This window comes from Rhinolophus sinicus, linkage group LG05, assembly GCF_036562045.2.
Source record: "Rhinolophus sinicus isolate RSC01 linkage group LG05, ASM3656204v1, whole genome shotgun sequence".
In the NCBI taxonomy this organism is placed as follows: domain Eukaryota; kingdom Metazoa; phylum Chordata; class Mammalia; order Chiroptera; family Rhinolophidae; genus Rhinolophus; species Rhinolophus sinicus.
Window position 1 is genome coordinate 132097649 of NC_133755.1, and position 20180 is coordinate 132117828.

A 20180-nucleotide genomic window follows, 5' to 3' on the forward strand; every position below is an offset into this window, starting at 1 on the left:
TCCATCACCATATATTTGATCCCCTTTACCCTCATCTACCACCCCACCCCGTCCCTGTTTATCCTCTGATAACTACTAAACTATTGTCTGTGACAACTGGTTTTTGACAAAGGCACAAAAACAGTGAAAAATTTAAAAAGTAGCATTATGAATGAATAATGCTGAAACAAATGGATATAACCATACAAAAAATAAACTTGGAGCCAAACCTCACATCATATATAAAAATGAACTAAAAGCAAATTACCTGACCTAAATTTAAAACTTAAAACTATAAAACTTGTAGAAAAAAAAAATAGGAGAAATCCTTTGTGGTCTTAAGTTAGGTCAAGATTTATTAAATACACCATAATCCATAAACAAACAAATTGATACACTGGACTTAAGCAAACTTTAAAACCTATAATCCTCAAGACATTATTAAGAAAATAAAAGAAGTCATGGCATGAAAGAAAATCTTTGTGAAGCGTATATCTGATAAAGAACTTATATACAGAATATATAAAGGATTCTAAAAATACAACACTAAGAAAACAAAAAATATAGTTTTTAAAAAGAGGAAAAGACTTCAACAGCTACTTAACCAAAGAAAATATATCTGGAAGGCAATAAGCACACTACAGGATGTTCAACATCATGAGTCATTAAGGAAATTTAAGTTAAAAACTTATTATTTAACCTAAACATTCAACTTCAAGAAGTTTATCCCAATTAAGCCAACTAAACAAGAGTATCAGATAAATAAGCAGAAAGATGTTTGCTATAAATCACTTGTAATTAAAAAAACAAATATATATTCAATATCCGTAAGTAGAGGACTGGGATATAAGTAATTCACGATGCATTCTTCACGATTATAGCAGTTAAATAGAATGAGGCAGATATATATGCCAGGAAAATGTATCTGAAAGGGAAAAAATATGCCACAGAACAGTAAGAAAACTAATTAAATACAATTTGTTAATACAAAAAACACTATGGAAAGATATATCAAACTGTTCCATTTAGGGCTGGGATTATAAAGAAACTTTTACTTTCTATTTTATAAATTTAGATATCACATTTTAGATATTACTTTTTTTGTAAACAGATTTTATATTCAGCCCCACAAAAATACTTTTCTGTTTTGATAAAAATATATATCTTAAGAATGAACAAAGGGGAATGTCTACTTTGTACTGTTTTAATGTATGAAAAATAATAATTTATTGCTTTATAGGTATAAATTCCTAATATTTTCATGTAAATATAAAGTACATGATTTTCATTATGTCCTATAAAGAGTGCTATATCTTTACCAAACACCAAATTTCCAATTTGTGCTCCCATTTGAATATGCATTGAAAAATTACTACATTCTATTAATTAAGAGAGAAGAAAGTGCATAGCCACTGTTAGTTTCTTTTTACTGAAGAGACATGAGTTTTAATGTTCATGACAATAATTCATTTTGAACCAGACAATCTGGGTACAGGAAATTAAGTCTTAGCAACAAAAGACCTCAGGAGAGAAATCTACTATTAAATCTTTGAAGGAGGTGAGATCATACGATTTTGTGAAAATCAGGTAAGTTAGTTATTTTATAAAATTAAATTGAGCCAAATTTTATTACATAAAAAAGCAACAGAAATCACAATGCTTAATTCATAATCCTTTCATATCATTTAATGGAATGCATTTACACCATTTAAAGCAGTAACAGAAAATACTCAATATTCCCATGAGTGTTAATTCCTAAAAATTTTCTCATACTGAGCAGTCAATCTAAGAAGCATAGAAAACAGTCAACCTAAGAAGCATAGAAAACAGTCAACCTAAGAAGCATAACAACAAAATACCCAACTAAATAAATAGATGGCCCTTCTATATATACTCCACTCTCTGATGACAATATGATAAATAAGAAGCTATTACTGCCCTTGAAAAGAAAATCACAAGGAGAGTAAAACAAACAATAGCAACATCGTGTTTCATGAGAAGGTCTGATGGGAGTCAGAGGACACTAACTTCTTGGAAGGGGAACATGCCCTCCTCATTCCCAAGTTTGAGTTAAGGCTTGAATGCTAAGGAAAACTAAGGAAGTCTCAAGAGGGGATTTTAAAAGACAAACAAAATGTTGGTTGCAGAATCATTAACAAGCTGCACTGATAAACCAACCAGATTGCATATTTGTGTTTCTACCAGCACACTCTTAATAATAATTAAACATGCCAGATGTTACGCTGAAACAGCCTCACCAAGGTGCTATGCCAATAGTTACATTCACAGTGCACAGGGAGACAGGGAAAGCATGGATGAAACTCAGTTATGGGTTTGATTTGGCTAGGTTTGGTTTGCTTGAGACAGAACCACCATAATAAGTGAGAGCTGGTTTCACAAAACCAGTATTATAATTAAGTATACATACTTCAGAGGCATACATCAGAAGTAAAATTGGAGGCTAAGAATCTGGTATTTTCTATGAAATTAATGTATTATTTTCATAAGAGAGATGAACTCATATTGACACGTATATATTATAAGTATCCCTCCAGGATGTCATTATAAATATTGTAGCTTAAAAACGTAAGACACCATTATTTGGTATTACAGCTTGGCCCAGGTTGTGGTACCTGCCTTCTAATTTACAGCTGTACTTCTAACCATCCCAATAAAACAGAAGCAAAACAGTTTCTGTCAAATCCTGTTAAATCCCCCAAAGATAATATCATTTTCAGTTTCTTGGCTGATATTTATGGTAATAACTGGTTTTCGTTCTGACTTTAACCTTTAAATTACTTCCACTCGGTTGCTTGAACTCTTTTAAAGAAGGTATAGTATTTGGACTTAGGTGATTAATCTCACAAAATGTTACAGATATTAAATTATGGGTAATTGCTTAATTTAAAAATTTTCAGAGTAAATATGACTTTAAACTTTCCACAATTTATTAAATAAAGCAAGGATGTCATTTTAAATATACATCTCCTTAAACAAGAAAATTTCATCAATAGAATCCTCAAATGAATTGTGAAAGATAAGAGACTACTTCCACTTGTATTCAATCTAACAATATTTGATAACTTATGATTTCAAGTCAAGATTTAATTTAATATAAGTAATAACACAGCAAAAATGTATGTTATATAAATGAAAGTATTAATGACTTATTTAGAACAGTCACTTTGATACACAAATTCTGTGTGTGTATATTCTGGTATTCTATTGCTTAACAACATACTTGATATTGATTTACTGAAGAACAAAAATTTAGAAATACTTAATTTGGTACATTTTTAAATTTCTAATATTTTAAATACACATTTTAATATCATTAACTCATTCCCTTAAAACAGATGGTCCGAGAATGATTTATTTATTGGGGAAACAAGTAGTAAACTGGACTTGTAAATTGCTGCCTTAAATTTAATTTACTGCTTATTTCCCCACATGAGATCTGAAGTTCACATAGAAGGGTTCCAAAAACACTAAACCCACCACCCAAAAGAGTCAGAGAAGGACCTGGTCCAAAACTGCTGAAGAGGAGCTCAGCTGAGGCTGTGCTGAGGAGACCAGTGTGCTGAGAACAGCTTCTTATACTTCGGGTAGAGAGTATGTGTGCTTTGAAAGAGGGCAGATTGCTGAGACTCAACTCTTGAAATTTTCATTCATTTGCCTAGGTTGGGGAATAGTAATCTGCACAGTTTTTAAGATCCTGCCCCCCAAACCCCCCACCCCCACCGAGTGATTATCAAGTATAAGCAAGATTGAGAACTGCTATCCTAAGTTTCCCTATCTATCCCCAACACAGTGATTAGGTTTTCTTAGTCATCTGTTTTTTAATAATTTAACATAACTAACTCTGGAAAAAACAAAGTACATTTTACTCAGAAAAACTTCTGTTTAAAACATGTATCAAATTAAAAAGGAGAAGTTTAATAAGGGAGTCCCTATAAGAAAAAATGTTTTGCTTGAATTTCTTGTGTAGTATATAAAGATTTGAAAGGACAGGTAAAACATTTGAAGAAAGAAATTATAAAACTTATGTAATAAAACATGATCTTATGGAGACTCCTACAGAATTCATTCTCAAACACATGCAAAAAATGAAACTGTACCACTCTCTTACACCACATACAAAATAAACTCAAAATGGGTTAAAGACTTAAATGTAAGGCCTGAAACCATAAAACTACAAGAAGAAAACATAGGAAGTAAACTATCTGACATCAGTCTAAGTAATATCTTTTTGGACATGTCCCCTCGAGCAAGGAAGACAAAAGCAAAAATAAACACACAGGACTACACCAAACTAAAAAGCTTCTGCACAGAGAAGGGAACCTTCAACAAAACAAAAAGGCAACCCACTAAATGGGAGGATATATCTGCAAATGCTATATCCCTTAAGGGGCTGGTATCCAAAACACATAAGAAACTCATACAACTCAATAACAAAAAAATAATCCCATCGAAAAATGGACAAAAAAGACATTTTGCCAAAGAAACATACAGATGGCCAACAGACATATGAAAAGATGCTCAACATGACTAATCATCAGGGAAATGAAAATCAAAACCACAATGAGATATCACTTCGCACCATTCAAAGTGGCTATTATCAAAAAGTTAACAAACTACCAAAGGGTAAGGGGGGTGGGGGGTGGGAGATGAGGGTAAGGGGGATCAAATATATGGTGATGGAAGGAGAACTGACTCTGGGTGGTGAACACACAATGGAATTTATAGATGATGTAATACAGAATTGTACACCTGAAATCTATGTAATTTTACTAACAATTGTCACCCCAATAAATTTAAAAAATAAATAAAATAAAAAAAGTTAACAAACAACAAGTGTTGGCAAGAATGTGGAGAAAAGTGAACACTTGTGCACTTTTCGTGGGACTGAAAACTGGTACAGCCCCTTTGAAAAACCAGTATGGAGATTCCTCAAAAAACTAAGAATGGATATACCATATTACCTAGCCATTCATTCTACTTCTGGGTATTTATCCAAAGAAAATGAAAACACTAATTCGAAAAGATATATGTACCCCTATGTTCACTGCAGCATTATTGTAATAGTGAAGTTATAGAAGAAACCTAAGTACCCATTGATGGATGAATGGACAAAGAAGATGCAGTATATATACATACAAACAGTTTATATATATATATATATACACACACACATATATACATATATATACACATGTGTATACACACACACACACACAAATGCATACAACGGAAATTTATGCAGCGATAAAAAAGAATGAAATCTTGCTATTTGCAACAACATGGATGGATCTAGAGGCTATTATGCTAAGTGAAATAAGGCAGAGAAAGACAAATACCATATGATTTCACTTACATGTGGAATCTAAAATAAAAAAAAAAACCAGACTCATAGAAACAGAGATCCAAGGGATGGTTACCGAAAGGGGGGGGATGGAGGATAGGTGAAAATGGGAAGGGGGATATAGTCAATAATATTGTGATAAGTTTACACGGTGACAGATGATTACTAGAAGTAGTGTGGTAATAACACTGTAAGGTATAAAAATGTTGAATCAGTGTATTTCACACCTGAAACTAATACAACCAATATAAGATTGCATAATAACTATACATATATAATTAAATACAAAAAAATAATTCATTGAGATTTCTTTATATATTGATTTTCCCTGGTACTTCAAAATTACCTAATTATTATTTTCATACAACTGTGGAATTTATCAAGAATGTAAGAGCTTGTTTAGAATGTAAAAAGAGGGTAACCTATGTTTATTTAGTCACTCTTTAATATTTGCAGCGTTACATGAGGGGGTTAAGTTAAATAATGCAATATAAGGTGCCTAATGAAACGCATAGTATTTACTAAAGAAATATGAGTTACTTTGCTTTATATTTATTTAAAGCTGTCTTCTACATTACTCCGATATTCATCTTTGAGGCGTTCAAAAGTTATATATACAAAAATAATTCCACTTACCAATCACCCTTAACAGAAAGATTCAAAGAGTACCCAAAGGAAGAGCAAAACTCAATAGCAATGTGAGAAAGTAAGCAAAGCAACAGTTTATACAAGCATTATTCAAGCTGGGAATTTACTGATCACCAAAAACATATCACAGAAACCGCTACACATTTTCTGTGTGCCGACTCATGTGATGTTCAAAATACTCTGATGAGGAAAAGGAAACTGAAACTTAGAGATGTTATGCAACTTGATCCACATCACAAAATGCGCAAATGGTGAAGTTGGGGATTCAGCATCAGTTCTATTGGCCTAATTGGATAATAAGTTTCTTAAAGGCACAACTATAATTCTAAACCACTTGGTACCAAACATACCGCCTAGCACAATGCCTGACATCAATCAGTAGCTCAAGAAATTATTATTGATGATTGATGACAAATCTATACATATTTATAGAGACAAATAATGAAAATAATATAAATAGCAATATAATCATACCAAATATTTCTGTTTATTATAATAGGCCCGTGTAACCACACTACACAGATATATTGGATGATATGGACTAAGTCTATTTGTAAAGAAATTTGAAATTCCCACATTACAAGTTAAATTTATCTAGTTTTCATACTGCTGAATAAATTCAAGTTCTAAAAATCATCATTCAGATATAGCTCAATATGCCTGTAAGCTTTTAATCTTCTCCTTTCTAATTTCCTACGACAAAAATCAATAAAGTGTAGGTTGTAAAGAAAGTTATTTTGTTAGATTTCTCATAGCTAGAGGCAGATGTTAGTTATAACTTTCTCTCTAGCTTAGCAGGTATTTTTCAAGCAGCTGGTGCCCTTTTCCTAGTTAGCTTGTTTGCAAGTGTTCCCAGTAGACTTTATAGTACTTCAATTCTGAAAAAGTTCAGGGCATACGGGTAAAATTAAATCTTCTTTAGAAGGGAAAATTTAGTAGTATTTCCCTTCAAATAAGACCTAGCTATTTCATATATTTCACCTATAGAGCACTTTCATAGCAAGTAAATATTACTGTTTAATCATATAATTTAAATAACTGCTGGGAGTCTCAAATAAATAAAAATCTCTTATTTATAGCTTTATAACAAAGCTTATCCATTACATCAAATTTTTACATATTAAACACTTACTGACCCCCAAAATAGAAGATCAATAGCATGTTTTTCACACATAGCAGACTGCATCAAAATACTTAATTATTTTTGAGAGTAAGATGAGAAATTAAGTTTTTCCTTAGAGTTTCCATACTATTAGGTTGGTGCAAAAGTAAATGCAGTTTAAAAGGTTAAAAATAATTGCAAAAACCACAATTACTTTTGCACCAACCTAATAATACTTTAAATACTACTCTAATACATAAAATAATGGCCCTCTTGACACTGACCAAGTTTTTAATAAAAAAAAAAATACCATTTTAAAGTTTCTATGTAAGAAGTAACATGGAGAAGACATAATCTCTATATTTCACACCAGGTCCATAGAAAGTTTTCAACTCAAAATCAGGAGCTATTTCTTTCTCTGTACACCCCACACCAGCTCCATTAAAAAACAACAACAAACATAGTGAAGTTCATTGTCACTGCTCAGATAAAGCCCAATTCCCATAGACCACAACAGTGAACAAACAACTCAAGTCTCATGATCTAAAGAAATCTTCATTAACAGCTATAGCCTGCATTGATTCCTCTGCCTTCTGTGTGAGATTACATTAAATTCAAATACTGATTTTGTACTTAGAGCCCTCCACAGAATATTGTTGGCAAATACTTAACACAGATGACTTGTTACGTCTCCAGCTATTTGGCAAGCTCCCTGAAGACGGAGGGGGACAACCTGTATTTCTTTTTTGATTTTCTATTTTTTAAAATTTTTTATATTACTTAACAATGTCTCTCAAGTCACCGGGGCAGTAAACATATAAAGTCCTTTTTTGTACCTTACTTCTTTTTGGTTGATGATGTTAAGCAGACAATAGAATGAGAAAAAATAAAAACAAAAAACTTAATAAACAAGAAGTTAAAAAGGAAGCTTTATCTAGGAACATGATGTTAAAACAAAAATTCTAAGGGCAATGCAATTAGCTATTAACCTCCTTCAGATATAGGTAGGAAAACATACCTTCTAACTTGCTATAATTCCCAATTCCCAATTTTCAAAGTTACCTGCTGCTTTTGGTTTAAAAAGAAAATAAAATCCAGATAAACACTGAAGACTCTGTTTACAAAGAGGGATTATGTTTGTTTTGGCGGAGTAGTAATTCTCAACTCCATCACCTTTATGTGCTACTTCATTCCCTTAGAAGTGTTTTCCATCTGGGGGTGCGGATTTTTCTATTGTAAAATAATAATCAGAGAGCGAAATGCTCCAAAGATCTTCAGAGTCTCCCTTAAGCCTTTAGGTAAGTACTGAACAGCACAAGCGTATGATAAAACTACTCAAGGTAGAAGACTTCAACAACCATCTAAATATATTAGAGGAATCAAACTTAAACCTCACCATACAGGGTCTGGAATAGTTCCCGTTCTTGCCAGCCATAGTGGAAAACCTCTTAACTAACTGGGAATTAAGAGTACTTGGAAGAGCTTTGCCTCAGTACTGGGGCAAAATTAGTCCTAGACTAAATGCTGCTCTGGTTTACTTAAGAAATTTTAAAACACCTGAAAAGACCAAACTGATCCAAAGTAACTTAAGTATGTATGTCCCAGGAAAAATTCAAGAATATTTACAAGAATACAAAAATATCCAATACTCAACAAGTAAAATCGCAATGTGTGACATTCAGTCAAAAATGATCAAGTATACTAAAATGCAGAAAAATATTATAATAAACATAAGAAATATTCATCGATTAAAACCAATCCAGAAATACCACACATGACAGACCTTCAAGAAGCTAGAGCAAGAGTCAGCAAAGTATGGCCTGTGGGCTAAATCTTGCCAGAGGCCTATTTTTATTTTTTATTTTGTTTTTATTTTTTATGGCCTACAAGCTAAGAATGGTTATTACATTTTGAAAGGGCATTTTAATAAAAAAGACAATAATGACTATGCAACAGAGACCCAATGTAGTTTATAAAGACTAAAATAATTAGTATCTGCCCTTTTACAGAAAGTTTGCTGACTCCTAAACTACAGAAATGACTGTGTAAGTAGAGACATAGAAGATATTAAAATGATCCAAATCAAACTTCTAGATAATAAGCTACAATGACTGAGATTAATATATATATATGTGTGTGTGTGTGTATATATATATATATATATATACACACACACATATGTATATGTATATATATGTATATATATATTCTGGATGACATTAACAATATTTTAGATATTACAGAAGATCACTGAATGTGAAGACAAGGCCTAAAATGAAATATGAAGACAGAAAAATACATCCCCCCCTGCCCCACAAATAAAAACAGTTAAGAGAACATCAGTAAACTTGTGACAACTTTGGGAACCCTAATATGTCCCACTTTTCCCATAATTTGTAACTGTGAGAACAGTTTTTCCTTCCTTGGATAATGACTTATCTTGGAATGCAATTTATTAACCTCATCCAGAGAGTTCTGAAAAGGCGATAGTGGACATAAGATTATTTTATAAAAAACAATGGTTGGAAATTTCCCACACTTGATGAAAACTATAAAATCACAGATCCAAGATCACACACACACACACACACACACACACACACACACACACACACCTCTGAAGAAAATCATACCATGGTAAACAGAATTCTAAGTTGGCTCTCAAGATTTCCTTTCCAATCCCTACTACTAACTCCACAGTATACAAAGCGTGCATAAACCTCAGAATTGTAACTACAATGGATTTACTTCTTTGATTAGGTTATACTATATGGAACAGTTGACCTTCAGGTTGGAAGTTTGTCTGGGTGAGTCTGACCTAATCACATGAATCTGTTAAAGTCAGGGAGATTTTTCAGCTGCCAGCAGAAGTCAGAGATTTGATGGGATGTGCCACATGCCAAAGAAGGTGGGCAACCTTTAGAAACTAAGAATGACCGACAGCAAGGAAACAGGGACCTCAGTTCTGTATCTGCAAGGAAATGGATTTGGCCAACAACCTGAAAGAGCTTCCACATAATTTCCAGGTAAGAGTTCTGCCAGGCCAATACCATGATTTCACCCTTGTGAAACCCTGAACAGAGAACCCAGTCAAGTCCATACAAATCACACCTCCAGAACTATCAGGAAATAAGTGAATATTTTAACTAAATTTTTGGTAATTTCTTATATGATAACAGAAAGCTAATATAAAGTCACATCATAATCAAACTGCCTAAAACCAATGATAAGAAAAAACATCTCAAAAATCAATCTTGAGCAGAGGGTAAAGACGTTATTACATAGAGAGGAAATTAAGAATGAGAGTATACTTCTTTTTATTAAATTTATTGTGGTGACAGGTTAATAAAATTATATAGGTTTCAAGGGCACAATTCTATAACACATAATCTATATATTGCACTGTGTGGTCACTACTCAAAGTCAAATCTTCCATCACCATACACTTGACCCTCTTCTTATCAGAAACAATACAAGCAAGAAGACAATGTAGTTACATTTATAAGTACTGGGGGTAAAAAAATTCAACCTAGAATTCTATGTCCTTCAAGAACACAGACAAAATGAAGACTTTTTCACATGTACAAAGCTGAAAGAATTTATCACCAACAGATCTGCACTGTAAGAAGTGAATACCAGATGGAAATCTGGATCTACAGAAAGGGATAAAGGGTACCAGAGAGGTATACAAATATAAAAAAATTTTTGTTGTTACTATTTAGGTATCTTAAAAAAAAAAAAACTGCCATAGGAAAAAGAATAACAGTGTATTGTAGGGTTTATATAACACATGTAGAAGTACTCCACATTTACATGTTTGTTTATTCATTTATTTTGCTCTGGTGAAAAATCTGACAAATATAAGCAGCAAACAGAATCAGTATTTTTATGGCTCCAATTGTTAGGTGAGGCTATGTTAAGTATCAAGGGAAACTAGAAGTTGTTTAAATGATTAGAAATTTAATTTGTGCTATATTCTTTCCTTCCTCATGAAATTTACGGAAATTTCTTTGCTAAGATCTTTATCAGTGTAAAAAAGATCGTAAACTCACTTGTCAGCTTTAAACTTTGTTGTATTTGTTATTATTTCTTGATACCACCTCTTACAAAGGCAGTGAGTGATTCAAGCCCCTGGTTCTGACGAAACTGATGATATGCTTGACAGTGTAATATGCAGCTTGTGGGGTGTTTCAGGAAAATACTTTTTTATCTGGTAGCATGTTCAGGTTCTAGCGAAATTTTATCCTGTTCAAGTTGATCCCGTGAAAAAGATCCACAGTTTGAAATGTTTTTCTGGATGCTTCTTTAGCCCTCTTAAGAAGGGGGCTTCATTGTAATTTGATTGAATCAAACCAAGTCAATAAACTCTTTAGCTGTAAGAACCCTTCAGGTTCAGAGAACAAAGTAATAATAAAACCAAAGGAATAGTAACACTTTTTTTGCTTAGCCTATTTGACTTTTTCCAAACTGTCAATCTTGAGAAAACCACAGATGCCAATAATTGTAATGACGCATTTCTTTAGTTTCTATAAATTAACTAGAAACTACTCTATGTGTCTTAATATAGTGACTATGATATTTAGGTCTTTCTGATCTTCTATGTTAGAATCCAATACTACTCCATATGTGTTTGGATTGAAAGACTAGATGAATAGCATAAATGAACACGTAGGTAACTGATTTAATAAATATAATTTCCAAAGTAATGTAATGGTAAGTCTTCATTTTATCCATATTCTGATCTCACCATGTCAGTTTTCATCATTACATTTATTATTTTGTTAACATTTTAGCTAAAGTGTACTAAGTACTGAACACTCTTCAAAGTGTTTTACATAAACTAATTTAATCCTCATAATAAAACTACTAGGTAAGCATCCTAATTTTATAACTGAAACACTAGATCACAGCAAGGATAGAAAGTGGGGAGCCAAGTCAAATTGTCAGCCTCATTTCAGAGGCCCTGCTCCTAACCAACATGGCATGGTTCCTTCCAGACACAACACGAACAAAACTTTTCCTTTTCACTTATTCTTTATCTTAATAAATGATACTATCACTCACCCATGTTGCCCTGGATGTCATTCTAGATTCTTCTCTTCGCTTCATCCCCTCTATTTAGTCAATAATCAGATCTTATATATGTTAGTAGCTAAATTATTCTCCATTGTCCCACTTTTCATATAGGCCGCCACTTTCTTAATTCAGGCTTGTAGCATTTCTCTCCAGAACTACTGTAGCAGCTCTACTCAACCTTCAACTTTGTATTGCAATCCCTCTAAAGGAAAAAAACTTGATAACTCTATTTTTAACAAGTAATAGTCACCAAATATTGATTCTAACCTTTAGCATGATTTTCAAAGCCCTTTGTGTGAAAAACGGGTCTCTTTCTTGACCTATTTGCTGTCACTATCCATGTACACCTTACATGCTAATAATACTGAAATACATATTTCCAGGTCATAAACTGTTTCATGGTGCATCCCGGCCTGGAATACCCCTCCCTTATGTCTATCTGGCAAAATCCTGTGCTCTCAACATTCACCTCCATGAAGGTTTCTTCTGTGAATTATTAGTCTGCCTTCTCTGTGCTGCCATAGAATCTCCTACAACACACCCCTACTGTATTAGCTATCTCCATGGAAATGGTGTGAAGTAGATACACTATACTGAGTAACTTATCATCAGGAACAATATTCTTCCTGTTATCTCCCCCAGAACTTAGTCTAAAAACATGGGATTTGAGAAACTGGGGTCATAGAAAACTTCAAATTCTCTACATTCATATTTTATAAGACTCAACTTTATTCTCAAATGAAACATTACACGCATTTTTATATTACCTTTCCAAACCAAATATTACATTTGGGTCAGTATCCCATTTTTGCTGAATAACACTCTATTGGCTATTCAAAAAATAAAATCTTCCAACTGTGAAAACAAGACAGAAATCAACTTATTTAACACCAAAAGAAAGCAAACCTAACTCTTCCACTCAAAATATCAAAGAGATAGTTCTGTTTGCTTAGCATCTTTCTCATTTCATTTTAAGGTAGTAGTAACAGCATCCACCTTTCTTTTGGCAAGTTCCTCCTTGACTCCTGCTGGCTCATGAGGGGCAAACAATGAGGATACACACATGAGTAAGTGTGGTCAATGAGACCACACTCCCACCACAAGGAAAGTAGTTGGTACAGAAATGAACTGGTGACTCAAGTTAGAAAGTCACAGTTCATCCCAGGAGTTTTTTGTTTTGTTTTGTTTTCTGGTAGAACTTGTGGGGGACAACCCTCTTGCCTTTTAGGATGAGGGTATGGGTAAGCAGATATATTTGGTGTCACCATCATACATTTTTCCTTGGTTACATGGAGAAAGTCTATTTGGGAGTCAGGGAATGAAAAGAACCAGAGAAATAGAAAGGGGGAGGGGAGGAGGTAAAGGAGAGCAAGGAAGAGATACAGTGGAAGGGAAAGAGAAAAGAGAAAAAATAAAGAGAGAAATAGATGTAGAAAGAGGCAAAGACAGAAGAAAAGATCTGATGACATCATATAAATCTATATATCCAATTGGGCACATAGGCAGCTTTACTCCTGGTCATTCCAGTTAGAAAAGCCAATAAACAGTCTTCTTTGGTAAGACTGATTAGTGACTGATTTCTCTAACTTCCAACTGAGTCCTGACTAATATAGAAACCTACCTAAATGTTTTTACATTATTCCCTTTCCAAGAATGTACAAAACCCAGTTAACAGCATTTATGCACATCATTCAATAATTAATTTTAAAATTATCCTTATCTTTTTAATCAAATTACAGAAGTAATTTAAGAAGACAGAACAAATTTATCGAATGTGACATTTGGTCAGGAAGAAGATATAAAAGCATTTTATCTATAGTTCTGTAGGGCTGTGCAATTGACATGCAATTATGATTTCAAGGAAAAGAGAAAGATATTAACTTCAAGAGCACTTTCCTACCTTTTCTCAAAAAGATCCAAGCCAACAGAAGCATGAACTAAATTAACATTATGTTAATATCTATGTTTTCTCCTGAGGTCTATTTCACATTTATGAAATCTGGTGGATCATTATCTATAGTGATAAGACCTCAAATATGTACTTATAATGATGTAATCATCATGTACTTATAATGATGCATTGCATTTGAATGTGTCATTCCCCAATTATTGTTACTCCTTAGGGAAGTGCAAGTAAAAACCACAATGAGAAATCTCTACACACTATCAGGATGGTTAAAATATAAATAATACATATTTAAAACATAAATTAAAATGGTTAAAATAAAAAAGAAAGCAACACACCAAATGCTGGTGAGTTTATGGAGAAACTAGATCACACTAGATTGCTGGTGGGAATATAAAAATGTTACTCTAGAAAGAAGTTTGGTAGTTTCTTAGAAAACTGAACATGCAACTACAGTATGACCCAGCAATTGTATTACTACTGGGCATTTATCCGAGAGAAATGAAAATATATGTTCACACCAATGTACACCAATGTCTACAGTAGCTTTGCCCATGTTACAGATGGAATTATTTGCATCCTCCTTCCCTAATTCATAAGTTAAAGCCCCAGTGTGACTACCTTTAGAGAAGTAATTACGGTTAAATGAGGTCATCTGGATGAGGTGCTCATCCAACAGGGCTGGGGTTTTTACAAGAAGAAGAGACACCAAAGATCTCTATCTGTGCTCACACAGAGGTCACGTGAGGCCATAGGGTCACAGTGAGAAAGCAGCTATCTGCAAGCCAGGAAGACAGTCCTCACCAGAAACCAAATCTGCCAGGACCCTGACCTGGGATTTCTAGTCTCCACTGTGAAAAAATAAATGTCTATTGTTCGAGCTAACCAGTCTGTCATGTTTTGTTATGGCAGCCTGAGTGGACTTTATAATTCATAATAGCCCAAAACTGTTAACAACACAGACGTCCTTTAACAGGTGAATAGTTAAACCGTGGTCATTCATGTCATATGGTAGGCAGAATAGTGATCCCCAATGATGTCCACATCCTAATCCACGGAACCTGTAAATATACTAGGTTACATGGCAAGGAGACATTAAGGTTTAGTTGGATTTAACCCATTCAGAAAAACTCTTTTATTCCTATAATCTAAATAAAAATGAAGCATTTACTTAGAAATAAGTATGAAATAAAAATAAGCCTGTTTCATTCATTGTATAGACAATAAATATCAATGATGCTTTTACATGAAAAATTTTATTATTTAATATATAAAACTAAACAAATTTTCATAATAATGATGCATATAATGATTGGTAAGTTTGAAAAAGAATTATGTATATAATTATTTAATTATATAGGCTCTCAGCCCTGGCTTCATTTCAGAATCACATACAGAGCTCTAAATAGCTCTACAAAATATAGATATCTTGAAATATCAAGAAATTATGACTTAATAAGGGCCAAGGCATTTGGATTTTGATAAAGTTCTACAGGTAATTCTGACTCACAGAATGAAATCCATTAATACAAGATTTAATTACGATTTTAATCTATTTTAAAAACTTATTGTAGAAAACAACTTAAAACTGTTAACAATAAAAAATTGTAATAAAGGCATAAAATGTATTACTGCACATGGTGAACAAAAATGATGCTGCAGAAATGTCTAACTGACATAGAAAGATATGTAAGCATGTATACAACACACACAAAACAATGTATGTAATTCAATTTTTGTGAAACAAAATATACATGCACATCTATGTATAGAATGGAGTCAATTTGGATTGGCTGTGGTTATTTATGCTGCTCTTTGCTTGCCTATTATTGATAATTCTGAATGACTATATGTGACATATACATATATATATATATATATATATATACACACACATATATACATATAAATATATATATAAATAAATTAACTTCACTTTGGCTTTAGACAAGATTAACTTTAAATAATAGGTATACTTTAAATTAAATTAAGAAATATTTTATTTTGAGATAAAGTAAATATGGGAAAATTTTAACAAATGGTGAATGAAGACAAAGGGTATGGGGATAGTAATATTCATGCAACTTTTCCGCAGGTCTGAAATTATTCAAAATTTTAACGTTGAGGGAAAATAAATTAAAATAGTTTAGAATTTGGTACTCCTTCCCCAAATAATATTCTATTTTATGATAGGTTGACCATTTGATATATCAATACAATACATAAATTCTTTAAAACATTTTACTTACGTCAGTTTACATAGGTTAGACAAAATATTAGTTGAAATAACCAAAATAAACATGAAGATATAGAAATATGTATACACAAAAATGTACATGTTTAATGTATAAAGGACTGTATGTATATATGCATTTTTAAAATTTGAACTCCCCTACTATACATCTTTAATAACCAACTGCATATGTGTCTTTACCATATTAACTACCTGATTTTTAAAAATGTTTTCCAATACAAATCCATTCATATAACATACCAAGCATCAAAAATACCAACTCTATAAAATGATGACCTCACCTCATCTAAGTCTTGGATGTAAACAGGTTTTTCCTCAAAGCCAACTGGCATTGGTTCACTGTAGGGAATCTTTACTTCTTCATACATTTTGTTATTCTCTCTTTGGATTCCTTCTGGCAAAATCATCTATAAACATCAAAAATCAAAATCCAATAATAAAAAATAAAACATATGTAAATAAAACAAGTGCTCTATAATAAATATTTGTCAGTTAGAGAAAGAGAGAGCGTGTGTGCACATGTGCAAAAGAACACTGCTGGCTTTATAACAGTACAGGAAAATAAATTTAATTTAAAGGAAAGAAAGCTTAAAGAAAACAAAAACAAACAAAAAATGATATTCACACAAAGCATTCATGTATCAGATATTCATATATAACATGAACCATATGCTGATGATTCTTAAAGTATACGTTAATTAGATAGTATTCTTGAAGACATGTATTCACATGGCCAGGAAAAATGTGCAATATACCGTTTAAAGTTTAGTCAAAAAGTGATACATCTGCTAAAATGCAAAAATACAAATTGCATAAATAACAAAAGGGAGGAGAACAAATATGTTTTATATGGCTACTATGTGTCAAGAACTTACATACACTGCATTATCTCATTTTTCCCAGTATTTTAAAATACAATTTAGCATAGTATAGTCAACCAGTAATAGAGTAACAAAAGAAAACAGGGACCATCTATGGGTCATTTCCTCAAACAATTATCCACAAGTGGCCGTATTCCAATGACCTACCTTTGCACCAGCAATGAATGCTGATGTTCTCATGGCTTCAGCCTGGGAATCATAAACATGGGGATAACGTATCTTTTCAAAGTCCATGTCTCTCTGCCTGCTCAAAATTGGAACGTTTCTAGCAGTCAGAAGTGCCTGCTCTCTGTAAACACAAAAACAGTAGGCTAAACCTGAAATTTTTATCTTGCAAAGGAAAGCATATACTAAAATAATGTCACTATAATAACTATATCAGGTAGTCTTCTGTTATGAAAGAGAAGAAATGAAGCTATACAAAGGACGATATTAGAAATCCTGAAATTCTCTATGTGTAACCCCACAGGAATCAACACATTTTTAGGTAACATCATTTGATAAGTTTGACTAAATGTTCTCTATTTATAATTTTGTTTGTCACAATCCAATGGTGTTAAACAAGATATAAATGTCTTTTCAAAACTAGGTTTTATATTTATTTAAAGATCAAGTGTAATAAATGCCAGTATTTCATTTGCATCCTTTCTACTTCTAAATAATAACATGGGAAAAATTATTCATTAAGCGAGAAAAAAAACCAAAGTCTCAAAATAAATTTGTGTAGGCTTCCTAAATATTAACCTGTGGTATGTGCACAGCTTACCTAAAAATAGCTTACCTCTATCATATAAATCTCTCAGCTACCTGGATACAACAAAGAATATTCTAATTAAGCAGATAATTGCTTTCTTATTCCAGAAAATTAGGTTTTCACATAACAAAATTCTATTCTTGTAATAAAATGTGACTAGAAGTAAGAACCATATAAATTATTAAAACTAAACCAAAAAAATGATGATACATAAAAGTAGCAATTACAACACACGCATTTTTCAGCTTCTGGCTTTTACCTTTGCATCCGCAATTCCTTAGGATCAAAGCACATAGGTCCTTCTAAAAATTCTCCATCTTCTCCAGCCTTTTTCTCTCGTCTGGCAATTTTTTTTCCTTCTCGGCGATATTGTTTCATTAACTGCTTTTCTTGTTCAGACTGAATAGTGACTTGACAACCATAATTGGGTTTAGCATTTTCTCCTAAAATTTTTTTGCAGTTCTCTGTGAAACAAATTTAAAACATCATGTTTTACAAGTTTAATCCTTATGGAAACCATTTTCACCCCTCACCAAAACATAAGATAGTATAATGCTCTAACAATTCATTTTTTACAAAAACTGGCACATTCAATTATATATGTTAAGGAGAATTTTTTTTAAAATCACACATCTCAATGATATCACATAATGGCTTCAGAAAAGTCAGCAGATATTTTCTTCCCATAGACGAAACAGTTGAATGTTATAAATTCTTACATATAACATCAGAAACCTAAACATTTGATTTTATAAGTTTGAAATAATTTCTCTTTATATAATTTCAATAAACACAATTATCAATTATTGTGCTTATTGAAATTATATAAAGAGAAATTATTTAAATTTACTAATCAGCATTTACTGTTAACGTAATAGATTTTTTTACATATTAGGTATAACTTTTCCCCCTTGTAATAGGCCTTACTGTATTAAATTATATATATGTTACTACTTATACATGAAAGAAAATTTATTAACATTAGCTCAGGGTATATCTAGAAGATAACCAAGGAAAATAAAGAAATAGTATGGTCCACCTTTTCATGGAAAGACAGGTTTTTTTTAAAAAAAAAAAGGAAAAAGGCCAGAACCATTGAAAGGAACCAGGTCAATCAAAGCTCAGTGTTTACAAGGTACAATTTAAACCTATGGTTTGGTCCATTCAATATTCAGGGAAATTTTTCTTCCAACAAGACTACCTTAATTAAATCTTTCCAAGTAGTATAATCTTGGCTCCCTGTAGCCCTAAAGCAACTGATAGGAATGTGACTAAAAGCAATCCAAGTCAATATACATTACTGTATTGAGGACCTACTAGGTTTCAGGCACTACTACGAGAGCCAGGAAGGAAATGAAGAATGAAACTTGGTCCATACTCTGAAGGAACACAGTGCAAGTTAGTTTATCAAATTCCAAAATCCAATGCAGAACAAGGAAGGAATTAAGCAGAGCATCAAGATGGGAAAATTAGCTTTCTAAATTCATCTTAAGTCAAATCTTCACAATCCTCAGACATTTGTCACTATCTCATTACCTGATTTTGAATAAGTCATTTTAACTGTCAATCACATGCAATAATGCCTCTGTATAATGCCTTTTTATTAAGTCTCAGAAAGGAAAGTGAGAAAATAAGATTACGTCTCAAATTATGACCTAAGATATAACCCCATCTATATTAGGATTACTACATCTTACAGATCTGAAAAAAGTATTTTTCTAAATAAGTCTTACATATTTTATTTTCTAAGTAAGAATAGGTCTTACAGCCCTATTAAAATGACTTAATTTATAACCTACTATCTTTCAGTGGTAGAAAAAGAATGAAGCATACTGACAGTTTCCACTGAACTAAAAGAAAGCTAAACTGCAAAGTCACACAATCAGACATTAAACAGAATTTTTCAAAATGTGACTAATGCTATGTACTTTTTAGAAATGAATGTTAAAGATTCTGTGTGTGAAACTACTTCTGTTGACATACTAAATCCTACATTTGTCAATATTTTTAAAAAATGTGATAACAGAATATTATTATATACACTTGTGATCATACAAATAAGGAAATTAAAATTATAAGAAGAAAATATGTCTATCTCATGGATAGCTTGAAAAAGCCTCAATTAGAATATACAGAACATATGTCCTATAAGATTGAACATAATAGGTAGTTATAAAAAAAATCAAGTTGTAGAGCAGAAATGCTTAAATGTATGGTT

At 32.3% G+C, this 20180-nt stretch overlaps 1 protein-coding gene across 2 annotated transcripts in view; it reads right to left on the reverse strand.

Moving 5' to 3' along the window:
* Positions 1–20180, reverse strand: part of ASCC3 (activating signal cointegrator 1 complex subunit 3) — a 300957-nt gene that overhangs the window by 219061 nt on the left and 61716 nt on the right. For both annotated transcript variants that reach the window (XM_019738872.2, XM_074333336.1), the window contains exons 6-8: positions 18222–18426; positions 17356–17497; positions 16609–16734 (exon numbers count right to left, since the gene is read on the reverse strand). In XM_019738872.2, the coding sequence (XP_019594431.2) occupies positions 16609–16734; positions 17356–17497; positions 18222–18426 (473 nt within the window). The remainder of the gene's footprint in view (positions 1–16608; positions 16735–17355; positions 17498–18221; positions 18427–20180) is intronic.